This window comes from Rhinopithecus roxellana, chromosome 16 (assembly GCF_007565055.1).
Source record: "Rhinopithecus roxellana isolate Shanxi Qingling chromosome 16, ASM756505v1, whole genome shotgun sequence".
In the NCBI taxonomy this organism is placed as follows: domain Eukaryota; kingdom Metazoa; phylum Chordata; class Mammalia; order Primates; family Cercopithecidae; genus Rhinopithecus; species Rhinopithecus roxellana.
In genome coordinates, this window is record NC_044564.1 from 69,646,857 (window position 1) to 69,665,014 (window position 18,158).

General features: G+C 40.1%; 1 protein-coding gene across 3 annotated transcripts in view; it reads left to right on the forward strand.

The window, feature by feature from the left end:
* SH3GL2 (SH3 domain containing GRB2 like 2, endophilin A1) overlaps positions 1 to 18,158 on the forward strand; it is a 235,433-nt gene that overhangs the window by 193,915 nt on the left and 23,360 nt on the right. For all 3 annotated transcript variants that reach the window (XM_030920228.1, XM_030920229.1, XM_030920227.1), the window contains exon 3: positions 152 to 224. In XM_030920228.1, the coding sequence (XP_030776088.1) occupies positions 152 to 224 (73 nt within the window). The remainder of the gene's footprint in view (positions 1 to 151; positions 225 to 18,158) is intronic.

An 18,158-nucleotide genomic window follows, 5' to 3' on the forward strand; every position in this document is an offset into this window, starting at 1 on the left:
GACTTCCAGCCCCCACTCAGCCTCCCTCACCTACTGTGGGACTTGTCCGGGCTCTGTTGCATTCCCCGCCATTGTATACAGACTCAAGCAAAAACCGAGATTCTAAAGCTCATCATTTTTGTCATTTAGAGCATTTATTTTGTCATTTCAGAAAGTGGATGTCACCAGCAGGGCTGTGATGGAAATAATGACTAAAACAATTGAGTACCTTCAACCCAATCCAGGTAAGGAATCATCTTGTATGTTTAAAGGATCCCTCCAGGTAACTTTTAGTTTCTTTGATAGACATTTGAAGTTTGGTGTGTTTCTTCTTTTGGTGTTGCTTCCTCAGTCCACTTTTCTGAGAGGTTAGCGACTTCATGGATAGCACATTTTAACAGGGGAGTAGGGCTTTTTAAAGCTCACGTTGAAGTAACTGGAAGATCTGTGGTATTTTATCTGACTGTGGTGTATTTAACAAATAATGTATACAAACAGTTCAGGTGACACATAATACCAGAGTAGCTATAAACTGTTATCAGTTGACGTTGAACTTTCAAGAGATGGTAAGAAGGAAAATTAGGATAGTTTTAAGATAAGATATAATGATTCCCAGAAGATGTGAAAAAATAGGGAGGTGAATCGTTTTCATGAAACACAGAAGGTTTCTTCATTGGGCATCACCAAAGTCTTCAGAGCGTTGATCTTGATTCTCATTCTTCTACAGGCGCATCACAGATCAGCATTGGTTCCTACTAACTTGTTATACTCTAAGAAAAAGAAGTGGTAATAGAGATAATGGAGTTATATGTTGAGAAGAGGACCAGGCAGAGTTGGGGCAGTCTCAGTAGGCACCAGGTATAGCAGAGCAAAGCAGCCTACCTCACAGACCTCCTCATTACCATTCCTGTGTGTCAGTTTCTAACCACAGGGCATGGAAATGGGAAGCAAGGCTGGTTGTATTTAATTGAGATGTGTGAATATTTGGAAGACCCCTTAATCTTGAGGCTAGTTTCTTTGGAAGTTTCAGGTTGGGGTTCCATGTCTTTTATGGTCATAGAGAGGCTGATGCAGACAACTACTTCATTCCCAATGAGCTTGGATACTGAGCAGTAGTGGGCAAGCGATAAGAAAAGCGGGGGGTGGGTGTGGGATGAGAGGAAGCAGATGTGTGCTGTGGTAAGTGCTGGCTCCTTCTCTGTGCCCCTTGCTGCTGGCTGCAGCTTCCTTCCATCCTTATTCACCTATGACCAGCCCAGCTGCTATTCTGAGGATTAGCAAACTATGTAGGAATGACTTTCTGGATTTTTGTTGCTGTTGTTTTTGTTCATAAAACACATTAGAAATAGGCTTATGTGAGGGAAGAAAATATGGAAGAAAATGTGGTAAGCTATGGGAACCAGGAATTTGACTGACAGTGGACTAGATACATTTTCAAATGCTTAGCAAATTGGTCAAAGAACAGCAAAAATCAAGTTTCTGATTTTTACCCAGAACCTTCTTTGTAGCCACTGTTTTTCAGAGAGATGCAAAGATCTCTTGGATGCACATTTATTCCTTAGTGTTTAAACCACTGTCATAGGTCAAGTTCTGAAAGAGAACTGCTCGCCCTGCTTCCCCACAAGAAATCATTATATAGGGGCAAGAACTTTTGGTCTTTATCTTTGCCTAGAACCTTGAAGTACTCCATGATTTCCTGGGATTTTCACATGAGTTGTACTTGTAAGTCATGGTTGTAGGGCTAAGATAAAGGGAATGGGAGGAGGAATATAGTATTTATTGAGCACTGAAGCATTTTCAGTGTAGTGCTAGGTATATGAGGCACTGTCTCATCTTTAAAAGTAACCATTTTTCTCCATATAAAGTACAAACAGTTGAAGAATTTATAGTATGAAAATAGACTAAAAATTCATTGTAACACAAGTTCTCAGTGGGAGCTCATCAGTTTTCCTAAGCATGATGGGACTGTGCTCTGTTGTAGGTAGGTGTGGTGGGTTGAATGGTGTGTCTCCCCAAATTCAGGTCCATCCAGAACTAAAGTAATAAGGAATGTGACCTTATTTGGAAATAGTCTTTGCAGATATAAGTAGTGATGTAGGATCTTGAGATGAACTCTACCTAGATTTAGGGTGGCCCCTAAAACCAAGGATGGGTGTCCTTATGAGAAGAGGAGAGGACACAGAGACACACAGGAAAGAAAGCCACGTGAAGAATGAGCAGAGGTTGGAGTTGTATGTCATGAGCCAAGGCATGCCAGGAGCCACCACCACAAACTGGAAGACAAGGATTCTCTCAGAGCCTTCAGAGGGAACCAACTTTGCTGACACCTTGATTTCAGACTTCCAGCGTGCTGAACTGTGAGGGAATCAATTCTCTTTTGTTTCAGGCCACCCAGTTTGTGGTCATTTGAAAGGACAGCTCTAGAAAACTAATACAGTAGGCTAGCCTCATATTATTCAGGAAAAAACAGGGGTCAGAGAATTTAAGGAACTTTCCCATTCATACACCTAGGAAGGGCTGAAGACAAGATTGGAACTCAGGTCTGACTACCTCCTAAGTCTCTGCGCTTCACGTTGCAGGACCCTGCCTCTGAGAAGGGTAGGCTGCATTTCATTTAGGTGTAAAGTGTCCTTCCCTGTCAGAGGGAGTACAATAGAAATTCAGAAAGGAAATTGTGGGATTGAGGCTTATTTTTATTTTAATAAAAAACATCAAAGGAGGAGGTAATTGAGAAAATCTGAATATTTAGAAATGACATTTTTAATACAATACCACATGTGCTAATTGGCTGCCAATATAATGGTTTTCTGACTATTGGAGAGTTGAGTGGACATCTGCCACTAAGGAGAACAATGAAGGCCATTACAGGCAATTCGAGGTTGGTTTCAGAAAGCAGTTATGTATGGGCACGTCACATACATATATGAATAAGTACTACCCAGAAGAGTCCAGAACAAAACAAAATTTTGTGTAATCATTCCACAGAATGTAAACAACCTGCATTTAATTGTTTACAACAGGTACAATTTCATCCCTCCACCAGCTTCTTGCCCTGAGAGTAGACACTGGCCATAGAGCCCAGACCAGGTAACTGGTGAAGTTCAGAGTTAGGCAAACACCCAGAGAGACAGTCCTTGGGCACAGGAGAGCAGAAAGAATATTCCCAGACTTGTGCAGTTTGCTAAATACTTTGCCCATTCAGCCTTTCAGTGAACCCTGGAGCTGGGCCAACCAGTGTGGATACTGGTTGCTGGTTCTGAATAAGCAAGATGTGGCTTGGGTTAGGACAGGGCCTGATGCCAAGTAACAAATTTACATGGACAGGCCAGGGGAATCAGTAGGATTTGCTGCTTTGAGGGTACTTTGGGAGTACATCTGTATTAGTTTACTGCTCCAGGGTGCTTGCTGGCTTTCACATCTTGGGGGTGTGGAGCTTACACGTGTTTTCTATTCTTAAAACTCAGTTCCTATTGAAATGATGACCAAAGTGATTTTGTTAAGCTTTTAAGAATACATGGCTATGCTCTGTGAAGGTCTCACATCCAGTCTTGCCCATCTCCAGAGTGATATTTTAAAAAGCAAATTTGGTCATATTATAGAAAACCCTTCCATGCCTTTTCATGCCTTTAGGATTAACTTTCATTTTTAACATGGCTTAAGGGGCCCTCCCTGCATGGTCAGCCTGCCCTTTCCCCAACACCTTGCGAGGCTAACAGCTCCCTCAGGTCCAGCATAAAGGTCACTTATTAAGCTTACTTGGCTCCAACCACATTAGGTTCCCCTATCCAACCCTATTAGGTCCCTCTTGTAATCCCAGTTGCTTTTCGGTGGGTCACATGCCATACCTGTGGTTTTGTTTTTCCTCCCCTGTGAGTTCAGCACTGTGCCTGTCTTATTCACCACCACATCCCCAGCCCCCAGCTCAGTTCCAGGCAGCCAGTAAACACTTGGATATTGGAATAAATGAATTATGAAGCACAGTTGACTGTCAATGTCTAATGTACTAAAACTTCTCTAATACAGAAAGTAGGAGGAAAAATTCTTCCTTTTCCCTAAATCATCACATATTCATATGTAACCAACATTTGTCACGTGCATTTACTTTTATGCAAAGAGCAATTCTAGATGTTGTGGGGCAGAAATGAGACCAAGACTGGAGGCTCGTCCTCTGGAACCTCAGTTTTAGGGTAAGTTACCCACAGTCTGAGGAGAGGAGCCCAGAAGACTTCACAGCTCATTCCTCCTGGGAAGTCCAGCTGACTGATGAGATGTGGAAGCATGAGCAGGATCACAGGCTTGAAGGTCTGCCCTGTGAAGGCAGGCTTTCGAGGACGCAGGACAGACAGCTGTAAAGTCATCCAAGCTTGAACTGGAATAGCGTAAACCGGTACAGATTCCTAAACTGCTTAAATAGGAAATAATTTGAATATAAAACTATTGTGCACAAATTCCATTCTACTGGTTGTAAGTGCCTATTCTTATGGTATCTTTGAGCAAAAATCACTGGAGAAGATACAAGTCACTTTTCTTTACATATTCTGATGCCTTACGGGGAAGCAAAAGGCAATAAATCAGTCTTGTCCAATAGAAATAAGATGCAAGCCACATATGTAATTTTGAATTTTCTAGAAACCACATTATAAAAGTAAAAAGAAAGATGAAATTGTGTTTAATAATATATTTTATTTAACCCATTATAGCCAAAATATTAATCACTATTAAAAATTATTGAGATATTTTATGTTTTTTTTATACTTTGAATTTCGGTCTGTATTTTATACTTACAGCACATTTCAATTTGGACTAGCTGCATTTCAGGTGCTCAGCAGCCCACTGTGGCCAGTGGTGCCCATAATAGACAGTATAGCACTAGATAGTTTACCTTTCCATTCAATATGTGTTTCATGTTTACCTCCTGTTTTATGTTTTATCAGTGGGGTTTTTTTTTTTCAACAGAGCAATGGACTCTTGATTTAGAATTAGGAATTAGGATATCTTTAAGCTCTGGATTTAAAAAAAATTTCTGAAAGTCTGTTTCGTGACACTTGAATTGAATTACAGACATAGTTGGACTGTGGACCCTTTTAAGCCTTAGCATGCTTGTTATGAGACAGGCCTTTCCAGTTTGCACTGAGAGAAACTTCTCAGTGCAAACTGAATGTGGTTATCCTGATGTGATAATCTAATACAAATTTCCAAACTGCTTACATAAAAAGCAGCTTGAATGTGAAAAATGTTGTACACAGTAGGGGTTTGTTTTTCTATGGAAATGCTTTTCCCTTGAATGCCTATATGGTCTAGACTTTTCCAGCATTTCTGAGATTCGAGTATCAAATTGGGGTCATTCATGTCTGTTTAGAATTTTTTAATAATTTCAAATCTCATTTGTGAAATACTGCCTGTGGAAATAAAAGCTAGCTGTATTAGTTTCAAAATGTCCCATTAGTCCCTAGAAAGATACTCTATCAAAATTAGTGTACTTCTTTTCCCACAGGCTGTGCTCTTAATCATCTCCTTCCAAAGATGAATAATTACAGTGATTATATGTGGTGACTTTGGAACTGAAAATAAATACATGTATTACCTGGCATTCATGTAGCCAAATCCTTAGTCTTACAACACACTGAATTTGCTGTTTTTCCTGGAGGACAGGATAACTTGTATTCATCTTTGCATCTTTTAGAGTCCGTAGCATTGTGCCTGGTACTTTGTTTGCCCTCAGTATGTCTGGTGAATAGGTGTATGAATGAATATATCCATCCTTCACTTAAAGAATAAGGGACACGTGCTGAGTCTAGTAGCCAGAGCTTTTCCATTTCCAAATCCTGACAATGAAAAAGAATCAAAATGCATAAGGGACAGATGACAAAAGCAGTTGTGAGGAAAATGTTGTTAAGCTTCAAAGGAATAGGGTCTTTCAAGGATAAATATATTAAGAAAGAAAATTTAGGTCAGGTGATGGGTGATATAATTCATATACTAATGTATTGAAAGGCTGGAGGATTTCTACTTCTACATCTTTGGGGAAAATGTTGAAAATTAATAGGTTCCTAAAATATTTGAGACACTGTAAGTGATTCAGAGTTTTAAGTCAGCTAGAACTAGTGGAATAATGATATTCTTTCCCTGTGTATCTAAACAATGAATGCTAAAGTCAGATCCTATTTAAAAGGTTCTTAATCAGGACTGAGTGTGGTGACTCACGCCTGTAATCCCAGCCCTTTGGGAGGCCGAGGCTGGCAGATCACGAGGTCAGGAGATCGAGACCATCCTGGTTGACACAGTGAAAACCCGTGTCTGCTAAAAATACAAAAAGTTAGCTGCTCATGGTGGTGGGCACCTGTAATCCCATCTACTTTGGAGACTGAGGCAGGAGAATGGTGTGAACCTGGGAGGCGGAGCTTGCAGTGAGCCAAGGTCATGCCACTGCACTCCAGCCTGGGCCACAGAGCAGGACTCTTGTCTCAAAAAAAAAAAAAAAAAAAGATTCTTAATCATAACAAATATAGTATACATTTAAAATGCATATGTACAAATATATTGAGAATTAAGCTAATGGCACCTCACATGAATAGTCCCTAAATACTGTAAATAAATACCATACCTAAATCCTCAGCATGGCCTTTAAGATCCAGCATGTGGTGGCCCCTGTGCTTTCTGTCTCTCCTAGTTCCTTCTTCCTCTTGTTCACCCTGTGGCCTTTAGTTTCTTCAGTTCCTCAAGTTCTTTGCTGTATCAGGAGTTTGCAGCAGCTGTTTCCCCTTCTCCTGGTGGAATGTGGGCCCTCACCTGCCCCTTCTTCAACTGTCTTCTCACCATCCCTCCTGTCTTAGCTTATATATCTCCTCTGAGTGGCATCTCCTGAGGGCCAAGTCGACATCAGTTCTACTCCAGCTTTATATTTTCGTGTTATCTTCACATCACATGAGTTCCCCTCCACAAATCTCTTGAGAGGTTCCTCACTTAGAATAAAATTGAAAACACTTATGTGGGTTACAAAGTCCTGAGGATCTGAAATCATTCCCTATGTTCCTGGCTGTCTCCATCTCGTTCCTTCTGAGCTAGCCTTCCTCAAACACACAGGCACATTGTTCATGGGGCCTGGCCAGCCCTTTTGCCTCAGTCACTTCCTCTCCATGTCTTCTCAAAACCTTCACTGGGGTCTCTCCTCAAATGTCACCTAATTTGTGCAGCTTTCCTGACCATCTTGTTTAAAACATCAGTCCTTCTAACTTCCTAAGCCTTTTCTTGTTTTACTTTCCTTCAGAGCATTTAGCACCACTTCAGCTGTACATTTACTTGTTAAAATGTTGCTTGTCACTGCCACCATAATGCAGTAACTTGAGCACAGGATTGTTTATACACTGCGAAGAGCCCAATTCTATTTTTTATTGCACTTTTCATAATATTTACTTTATGCCACTTATGATTTGTTCACTGTACTGCCTTTTTCCATTATTACTCTCCTGTTTTACATTCTCCACATAGCAGCGAGTTCTATCCATTAAAGATGTAAATCACATTTTGTCATTCCTCTGCTTGTAACTCTCCACTGGCTTCCATTGTACTGAGAATTATCCTCAGCCAGCCTTGTTTCTGTCTTGGGGTCTTCGCACAGGTGTTCCTTCTGCCTGGAACACTCTTCTCCAGCTCCTGTTAATGTCTGCTGCTCCTCATCACTGCACCTTCAGTCAGATGCCATCTCCCTGTACAGTCCCTGGCCTTCCCCCTATTGAAAATAGCTTCTCCTCAACCCTTTCATACCTCCTTATATTATTTCATATCAACATTTGAAAATATCTTCTAGTTTATCTTTTTGTTTATTGCTTTCACGTCACTCCCATTTCTCATATAGAACATAAACTCCAGAGAGGTAGAGTCTTGTCTATCTTGTTTACTATCTAATAATGGAAACAATGCCCTCAGTAAATATTTATTGAATGAATGCTGTTCATCTCTTCTAGTATATTGTAAACAAGTCATTGAAGTCAAGGACTATGTCTTTTTTACTCCTTTATATATACCCAGTTCCTAGCACAGAGTTTGGTGCTAGCAATTAGTTAATTGGCTTAATGAATGAATCAAATCATGTTAAGCATATATAAGCTCCATCTTATAGGAGGAGCTAACTTTTCAGGTAAGAGTCATGGTCTGCAGACTTTTACAGATCAGGATCAGAGCTGTTCTCTGTGTAATACCTATTTGGTGTCATGCACAATTAATGTATTTCACAATTGCTTTGGGAAAAGTGTGGATGTGCATACTCTCATGTATAACATCACTGGGCTGAATCTAGTAATAGACATTTATGTTTATATACATAGATAATAGTTGTATCTGGTTTTGGATGAGAAAATTGAAGCTGCAAGGTGACTAGCAATTTGCCCAAAGTTATACAACGGAAGAGCTAGAATCTTTATTCGGATATTACTATCTCCAAAGCACATTCTGTTTTCAAAACAAAATGACTTATGCTACAAAGTCTTAAACTACAAAGATACTTCCAGGCTTGGTATGTGTGACAATTACACTCTAGAGTGACTCCTACAGATTCACACCCTTGTTTAATCCCTTCCCATTGAGTGTAGATGGAACCTGTGACTTGCTGCTAACCAATAAATATGGCAAGGGTAATGGAATCAACCACTCACCACTCCCTTGATGTGATTACATTATATGGCGAAATCGATGGTGCATCACTCCCATGATCGTGTCACATTATGTGAGACAGTCTTAGCAGACTAGTACAAGAGACTTTCCCTTCCTCGTCTAGAAGAAGCACACTGCTGTGTTATGACAGCCTAAGGAGAGGACCACATGTCAAGGAACTGGGGTGGTCTCTAGAACCTAAGGGTGGCCACTAGCTAACAGCCAGTGGGAAGCCAGAGCTCCCCATCACACTGCCACAGAGAAGTGAATAGCCCGGACTCAGGGAGACAGCAACCCATGTGAGCCTGGATGCAGACTTTTCCCCACTCAGGCCTCCAGATGGCAAAGCAGCCTCACTCACACTTTGTTTGCAGCCAAGCGAGACCCTGAGCATAGGACTCAATTCAGGCATGCCCAGACTTACCTGCGGAAACTGTGAGATAATGTGTGTTGTTCGAAGCCACTGAGTTTGTGGTACTTTGTTATTCTATGTAGAAAACTAATACAGTGTGGCTGTTCCCAGCTAGAGCTCCTATTTCAAGCATACAGCTGTCTGCTGGGGCCATCAGCCTATTTGCCCAGGGGCTTTAGGCTCCCTGGATACCTTACACTGAAGCAGGAGGTAGATTGGGAACACCTGTTACTGTCTTTTCTGCTTAAGATGAGGTCTCCTGAACCCCCCAGGCAGTGTAGGTTAGTCCAGTTCCAGCAAAGACTGAAGGTATCTTTGTGTTTTGAAACATGATAGCAAAGAACACTTGGCACAGTGCCTGACACTTAGTAGGGACTCAAGAAATGTTATGTACCTTCCTGCCGGGGTACTGCAGCTCAACCTAGGGCATCTCAGATGCTAACCCAGCAGTTCCTTCCTGGGCAAGGCCTTTAGAAATCCCACTGCAGGACCCTTCTTACAATAAGGTTATAGTATCAACTACCACCCTCTATTTGCTGTGAAAACCTGAGAAAGCAAAGGCTTATGATGTTAGTACACTGAGGGTTGTGTATTTTTCAAATTGCACAAGCTGTTTTATTCCCTTGAGGGGGCAATTGCCTGCTTTGCCAGGGCGTGCTGTGAGACTGTGTTGGCACCTTGCAGCACCCCATCTTCAGGTAGGAGATGTTTGCTGCCCCATGTCACAAGTTCTTAGGGCTGCTGACTGTGTACTACAGCACAGTATCTTACTATCCCTCCCCGCTGTTTCCTACTTGAGGCATAAAAGAGCTTTGTCACCTTGGAGAGAGGTGTTATATAAATACCATTATTTGGGTTGAGAGTAGCATGATCCAGTGCTAGGGTTGCCTATTTGTATGAGACAGTAGGCAAATCTTCCTCTTCCCTTTTCTCAGTCTCTTCTAATAGTTAACTACAAAAGAAACAACATAGATATGAGTGTATTTACCTAAGTTCTCATTACAGTGTAACTTTTTGTCATTTAGTAATTGTTAGTGTGCAAAACTGCAGAGCACATTGGTGTCAGTGCAGAGAGCATCAGAGGGCCAGGTTTCAGACTTGTAGATGCTCTGAGACTTCACCTAAGAAAACCAGGCCGTAATATGCAATAATTACATGTTGCCAAAATGAAATGCATGCTAAGATGCTGTTTATTATATAAATTTTGTTGCAAGTGTTAAGCCCCAATCTTATTTAGTGTGATTTGAGGATTTATACTCATATTACAATTATAATCTCTATATTAGACTTCACAAATTTAGGTAAAATAATTTAGAATTAATTTTTCTTATTTTCATAGTAAAACATGCATAACATGAAATTATCTTAACTGTTTTTTAAGTATACATTTCAATGGGATTAAATACATTCATAATGTTGTGTAATCACCATGACCATCCATCTCCATAACTCTTTTTGTTTTGTAAAAGTGAAACTATAGCCCCCTTAAATAATAACTCCCCCTTTCCTACTTCAGCCCCTCACTACCACCTTTCTACTTTCTAGCTCTATGATTTTAATTATTCTAATTACTTCATGTAAGTGGAATCACATAGCATTTGTCTTTTTTGTGATGGGTTTATTTCACTTGGCATAATGTCCTCAAGCTTTACTTATGTGATAGTGTATATAAGAACTGCCTTCCTTTTTAAGGCCGAATAATATTCCCTTGTGTGTAAATAGTACAGTTTTTATATTGGTTCACCTGTTGATGGACAGCTGCATTGCTTTCACATTTTAACTATTGTGAATAATGCTTCTATGATCATGAATATACAAATATCTCTCTGAAACCCTGCTTTCAATTATTTTGGGTAAATATCCAGAAATGGAATTGTTGGAACTTAAGGGAATTCTATTTTTTATTTCTGAGGAACCACTGTGCTCTTTTCCACACCATTTTACTTTCTCACCAGCAGTGCACAAGGGTTCAAGTTACTCTACATCCTTGCTGACACTTGTTATTTTCTGTTTTTTTTGAGGTTTACCATACTTATGAATGTGAGGTGGTATCTCATTATAGTTTTGATTTGTAATGACCTAATGATTAGTGATGCTGAACACCTTTTTATGTGCTTTTTAGCCATTTGTACATCTTCTTTGGGGAAATGTCAATTCAAGTCTTTGCCCATTTATTAATCTAGTTGTTTGGGTTTTTTGTTGAGTTTTAGGAGTTCTGTACATATTCTGAATGTTACTCCTTTATCAGATACAACTTACAAATATTTTCTCCCATTCTGTGGGCTGACTTTTTACTCAGTTTATAGTGTCTTTTGATGCACACAATTTCTTAACTTTCATGAAGTTGAATTTGTGTAATTTTTTTGTTGTTGCCTGTGCCTTTGGTATCATATCCAGGAATTCATTGCTACATCCAATGTCATGAAGCTTTTGCCTATGTTTTCTTCCAAGAGTTCTAGAGTTTTAGATCTTACAGTTAGGTCTTTAATGTATTTGGAGTTAATTTTTGTATATGGTATTAGAAAAAGGTCCAAATTCATTTTTTTGCATATAGATCCATTTTTCCCAGCACCATTGGTTGAAAAGACTGTTATTTCTTGTGAGTGGTCTTGGTACCTTTGTCAAAAAACATTTGACCATGTATGCAAGGGTTTATTTCTGAGCTCTCTACTCTGTTCCCATGGCCTACATGTCTGTCTTTATGACAGTACCACACTGTATTACCATAGCTTTGCAGTGAGTTTTCAAATCAGGAGCTATGAGTCTTCTGGCTTTGTTTTTTAAGATTGTTTTTGCTGTTTGGAGTCCCTTGAGATTCCATATGAATTTAAAGATGGAATTTCCATTTCTTCAAAAAATGTTATTTTTTTTTTTTTTTTATAATTTTTACTTTCCATCAGAATGTCTTTTTTTTTTTTTTTTTTTTTTTCATTATACTTTAAGTTCTAGGGTACATGTGCATAACGTGCAGGTTTGTTACATATGTATACTTATGCCATGTTGGTGTGCTGCACCCATCAACTCGTCAGCACCCATCAATTCATCATTTATATCATGTATAACTCCCCAATGCAATCCCTCCCTCCTCCCCCCTCCCCCCTCCCCATGATAGGCCCCAGTGCGTGATGTTCCCCTTCTCGAGTCCAAGTGATCTCATTGTTCAGTTCCCACCTATGAGTGAGAACATGCGGTGTTTGGTTTTCTGTTCTTGTGATAGTTTGCTAAGAATGATGGTTTCCAGCTGCATCCATGTCCCTACAAAGGACGCAAACTCATCCTTTTTTATGGCTGCATAGTATTCCATGGTGTATATGTGCCACATTTTCTTAATCCAGTCTGTCACAGATGGACATTTGGGTTGATTCCAAGTCTTTGCTATTGTGAATAGTGCCACAATAAACATACGTGTACATGTGTCTTTGTAGTAGAATAATTTATAATCCTTTGGGTATATACCCAGTAGTGGGATGGCTGGGTCATATGGTACATCTAGTTCTAGATCCTTGAGGAATTGCCATACTGTTTTCCATAATGGTTGAACTAGTTTACAATCCCACCAACAGTGTAAAAGTGTTCCTATTTCTCCACATCCTCTCCAACACCTGTTGTTTCCTGACTTCTTAATGATTGCCATTCTAACTGGTGTGAGATGGTATCTCATTGTGGTTTTGATTTGCATTTCTCTGATGGCGAGTGACGATGAGCATTTTTTCATGTGTCTGTTGGCTGTATGAATATCTTCTTTTGAGAAATGTCTGTTCATATCCTTTCCCCACTTTTTGATGGGGTTGTTTGTTTTTTTCTCGTATATTTGTTTGAGTTCTTTGTAGATTCTGGATATTAGCCCTTTGTCAGATGAGTAGGTTGCAAAAATTTTCTCCCATTCTGTAGGTTGCCTGTTCACTCTGATGGTAGTTTCTTTTGCTGTGCAAAAGCTCTTTAGTTTAATTAGATCCCATTTGTCAATTTTTGCTTTTGCTGCCGTTGCTTTTGGTGTTTTAGACATGAAGTCCTTGCCCATGCCTATGTCCTGAATGGTACTACCTAGATTTTCTTCTAGGGTTTTTATGGTGTTAGGTCTAACATTTAAGTCTCTAATCCATCTTGAATTAATCTTCGTATAAGGGGTAAGGAAAGGATCCAGTTTCAGCTTTCTACTTATGGCTAGCCAATTTTCCCAGCACCATTTATTAAATAGGGAATCCTTTCCCCATTTCTTGTTTCTCTCAGGTTTGTCAAAGATCAGATGGCTGTAGATGTGCGATATTATTTCTGAGGACTCTGTTCTGTTCCATTGGTCTATATCTCTGTTTTGGTACCAGTACCATGCTGTTTTGGTTACTGTAGCCTTGTAGTATAGTTTGAAGTCAGGTAGCGTGACGCCTCCAGCTTTGTCCTTTTGACTTAGGATTGTCTTGGCAATGCGGGCTCTTTTTTGGTTCCATATGAACTTTAAAGCAGATTTTTCCAATTCTGTGAAGAAACTCATTGGTAGCTTGATGGGGATGGCATTGAATCTATAAATAACCTTGGGGAGTATGGCCATTTTCACGATATTGATTCTTCCTATCCATGAGCATGGTATGTTCTTCCATTTGTTTGTGTCCTCTTTGATTTCACTGAGCAGTGGTTTGTAGTTCTCCTTGAAGAGGTCCTTTACATCCCTTGTAAGCTGGATTCCTAGGTATTTTATTCTCTTTGAAGCAATTGTGAATGGAAGTTCATTCCTGATTTGGCTCTCTGTTTGTCTGTTACTGGTGTATAAGAATGCTTGTGATTTTTGCACATTAATTTTGTATCCTGAGACTTTGCTGAAGTTGCTTATCAGCTTAAGGAGATTTTGGGCTGAGACGATGGGGTTTTCTAAATATACAATCATGTCATCTGCAAACAGGGACAATTTGACTTCTTCTTTTCCTAACTGGATACCCTTGATTTCTTTCTCTTGCCTGATTGCCCTAGCCAGAACTTCCAACACTATGTTGAATAGGAGTGGTGAGAGAGGGCATCCCTGTCTTGTGCCAGTTTTCAAAGGGAATTTTTCCAGTTTTTGCCCATTCAGTATGATATTAGCTGTGGGTTTGTCATAAATAGCTCTTATTATTTTGAGGTACGTTCCATCAATACCGAATTTATTGAGCGTTTTTAGCATGAAGGGCTGTTGAATTTTGTCAAAAGCCTTTTCTGCATCTATTGAGACAATCATGTGGTTCTTGTCTTTGGTTCTGTTTATATGCTGGATTACGTTTATTGATTTGCGAATGTTGAACCAGCCTTGCATCCCAGGGATGAAGCCCACTTGATCATGGTGGATAAGCTTTTTGATGTGCTGCTGAATCCGGTTTGCCAGTATTTTATTGAGAATTTTTGCATCGATGTTCATCAGGGATATTGGTCTAAAATTCTCTTTTTTTGTTGTGTCTCTGCCAGGCTTTGGTATCAGGATGATGTTGGCCTCATAAAATGAGTTAGGGAGGATTCCCTCTTTTTCTATTGATTGGAATAGTTTCAGAAGGAATGGTACCAGCTCCTCCTTGTACCTCTGGTAGAATTCAGCTGTGAATCCATCTGGTCCTGGACTTTTTTTGGTGTGTAGGCTATTAATTGTTGCCTCAATTTCAGAGCCTGCTATTGGTCTATTCAGGGATTCAACTTCTTCCTGGTTTAGCCTTGGGAGAGTGTAAGTGTCCAGGAAATTATCCATTTCTTCTAGATTTTCTAGTTGATTTGCGTAGAGGCGTTTATAGTATTCTCTGATGGTAGTTTGTATTTCTGTGGGGTCGGTGGTGATATCCCCTTTATCATTTTTTATTGCATCTATTTGATTCCTCTCTCTTTTCTTCTTTATTAGCCTTGCTAGCGGTCTGTCAATTTTGTTGATCTTTTCAAAAAACCAACTCCTGGATTCATTGATTTTTTGGAGGGTTTTTTGTGTCTCTATCTCCTTCAGTTCTGCTCTGATCTTAGTTATTTCTTGCCTTCTGCTAGCTTTTGAATGTGATTGCTCTTGCCTCTCTAGTTCTTTTAATTGTGATGTTAGAGTGTCCATTTTAGATCTTTCCTGCTTTCTCTTGTGGGCATTTAGTGCTATAAATTTCCCTCTACACACTGCTTTAAATGTGTCCCAGAGATTCTGGTATGTTGTATCTTTGTTCTCATTGGTTTCAAAGAACATCTTTATTTCCACTTTCATTTCGTTGTGTACCCAGTAGTCATTCAGGAGCAGGTTGTTCAGTTTCCATGTAGTTGAGCGGTTTTGATTGAGTTTCTTAGTCCTGAGTTCTAGTTTGATTGCACTGTGGTCTGACAGACAGTTTGTTATAATTTCTGTTCTTGTACATTTGCTGAGGAGTGCTTTACTTCCAATTATGTGGTCAATTTTGGAATAAGTGCGATGTGGTGCTGAGAAGAATGTATATTCTGTTGATTTGGGGTGGAGAGTTCTATAGATGTCTATTAGGTCCGCTTGGTGCAGAGATGAGTTCAATTCCTGGATATCCTTGTTAACTTTCTGTCTCGTTGATCTGTCTAATGTTGACAGCGGAGTGTTGAAGTCTCCCATTATTATTGTATGGGAGTCTAAGTCTCTTTGTAAGTCTCTAAGGACTTGCTTTATGAATCTGGGTGCTCCTGTATTGGGTGCATATATATTTAGGAGAGTTAGCTCTTCCTGTTGAATTGATCCCTTTACCATTATGTAATGGCCTTCTTTGTCTCTTTTGATCTTTGATGGTTTAAAGTCTGTTTTATCAGAGACAAGGATTGCAACCCCTGCTTTTTTTTGTTCTCCATTTGCTTGGTAGATCTTCCTCCATCCCTTTATTTTGAGCCTATGTATGTCTCTGCATGTGAGATGGGTCTCCTGAATACAGCAGACTGATGGGTCTTGACTCTTTATCCAGTTTGCCAGTCTGTGTCTTTTAATTGGAGCATTTAGTCCATTAACATTTAAGGTTAATATTGTTATGTGTGAACTTAATCCTGCCATTATGATATTAACTGGCTATTTTGCTCGTTAGTTGATGCAGTTTCTTCCTAGCCTCGATGGTCTTTACATTTTGGCATGTTTTTGCGATGTCTGGTACCGGTTGTTCCTTTCCATGGTTAGGGCTTCCTTCAGGGTCTCTTGTAAGGCAGGCCTGGTGGTGACAAAATCTCTAAGCATTTGCTTATCTGTAAAGGATTTTATTTCTCCTTCACTTATGAAACTTAGTTTGGCTGGATATGAAATTCTGGGTTGAAAATTCTTTTCTTTAAGAACGTTGAATATTGGCCCCCACTCTCTTCTGGCTTGTAGAGTTTCTGCCGAGAGATCTGCTGTTAGTCTGATGGGCTTCCCTTTGTGGGTAACCCGACCTTTCTCTCTGGCTGCCCTTAAGATTTTTTCCTTCATTTCAACTTTGGTGAATCTGGCAATTATGTGTCTTGGAGTTGCTCTTCTGGAGGAGTATCTTTGTGGCGTTCTCTGTATTTCCTGAATTGGAATGTTGGCCTGCCCTACTAGGTTGGGGAAGTTCTCCTGGATGATATCCTGAAGAGTGTTTTCCAACTTGGTTCCATTTTCCCCCTCACTTTCAGGCACCCCAATAGACGTAGATTTGGTCTTTTTACATAATCCCATACTTCTTGCAGGCTTTGCTCATTTCTTTTTTTTCTTTTTTCTTTTGGTTTCTCTTCTCGCTTCATTTCATTCATTTGATCTTCAGTCGCTGATACTCTTTCTTCCAGTTGATCGAGTCGGTTACTGAAGCTTGTGCATTTGTCACGTATTTCTCGTGTCATGGTTTTCATCTCTGTCATTTCGTTTATGATCTTCTCTGCATTAATTAGTCTAGCTGTCAATTCTTCCACTCTTTTTTCAAGATTTTTAGTTTCTTTGCGCTGGGTACGTAATTCCTCCTTTAGCTCTGGTAAGTTTGATGGACTGAAGCCTTCTTCTCTCCTCTCGTCCAAGTCATTCTCTGACCAGCTTTGATCCGTTGCTGGCGATGGGCTGCGCTCCTTTGCAGGGGGAGATGCGCTCTTATTTTTTGAATTTCCAGCTTTTCTGCCCTTCTTCTTCCCCATCTTTGTGGTTTTATCTGTCTCTGGTCTTTGATGGTGGTGACGTACTGATGGGGTTTTGGTATAGGTGTCCTTCCTGTTTGATAGTTTTCCTTCTGACAGTCAGAAGGACTGTCTGTTGGTCTGTTGGAGATTGCTTGAGGTCCACTCCAGACCCTGTTTGCCTGGGTATCAGCAGCAGAGGTTGCCGAAGATAGAATATTGCTGAACAGCGAGTGTACCTGTCTGATTCTTCCTTTGGAGGTTTCCTTTCAGGGGTGTACTCCACCCTGTGAGGTGTGGGGTGTCAGACTGCCCCTAGTGGGGGATGTCTCCCAGCTAGGCTACTCAGGGGTCAGGGACCCACCTGAGCAGGCAGTCTGTCCGTTTTCAGATCTCAACCTCCGCGTTGGGAGATCCACGGCTCTCCCCAAAGCTGTCAGACAGAGTCGTTCGCGTCTGCACCGGCTCCCGCTACTTCCCCTGTTGGTCTTCAGGTGTGCGCTGTCCCCAGAGGTGGAGACTACAGAGACAGGCAGGCTTCCTTGAGCTGCTGTGAGCTCCACCCAGTTCGAGCTTCCCAGCGGCTTTGTTTACAAAAATGTTATTGAGACTTTGATAGGGATTGCATTGAATCTGTAGATTACTTTGAATAATATTGACATCTTAATAATATTAAGTCTTCGAGTTCATGAACATGGGATGTTATTTCCATTTATATATGTCTTTTAAAATTTCTTTCAGCAGTGTTTGGTAGTTTTCATTGTTGAAGTCTTTTACCTCCTGGGTTAAATTAATTCCTGAGTATTTTATTCTTTTTGATACTATTGTAAATGGAATTATCCTTTTAGTTTTCTTTTCAGATTGTTCATTGGCAGTGTATAGAAATGCAACTGATTTTTGTGTGTTGACTTTGTGTCCTGCTACTTTGTTGAATTCATTTATTAGTTCTGACAGCTTTCTGTGGGAAATATTTAGAGTTTTCTATATGTAAAATCATATCATCTGAAAATAGATAATTTTACTTGTTTACATCCAATTTGGATTCCTTTTTCTTACCTAATTGCCCTGGCCA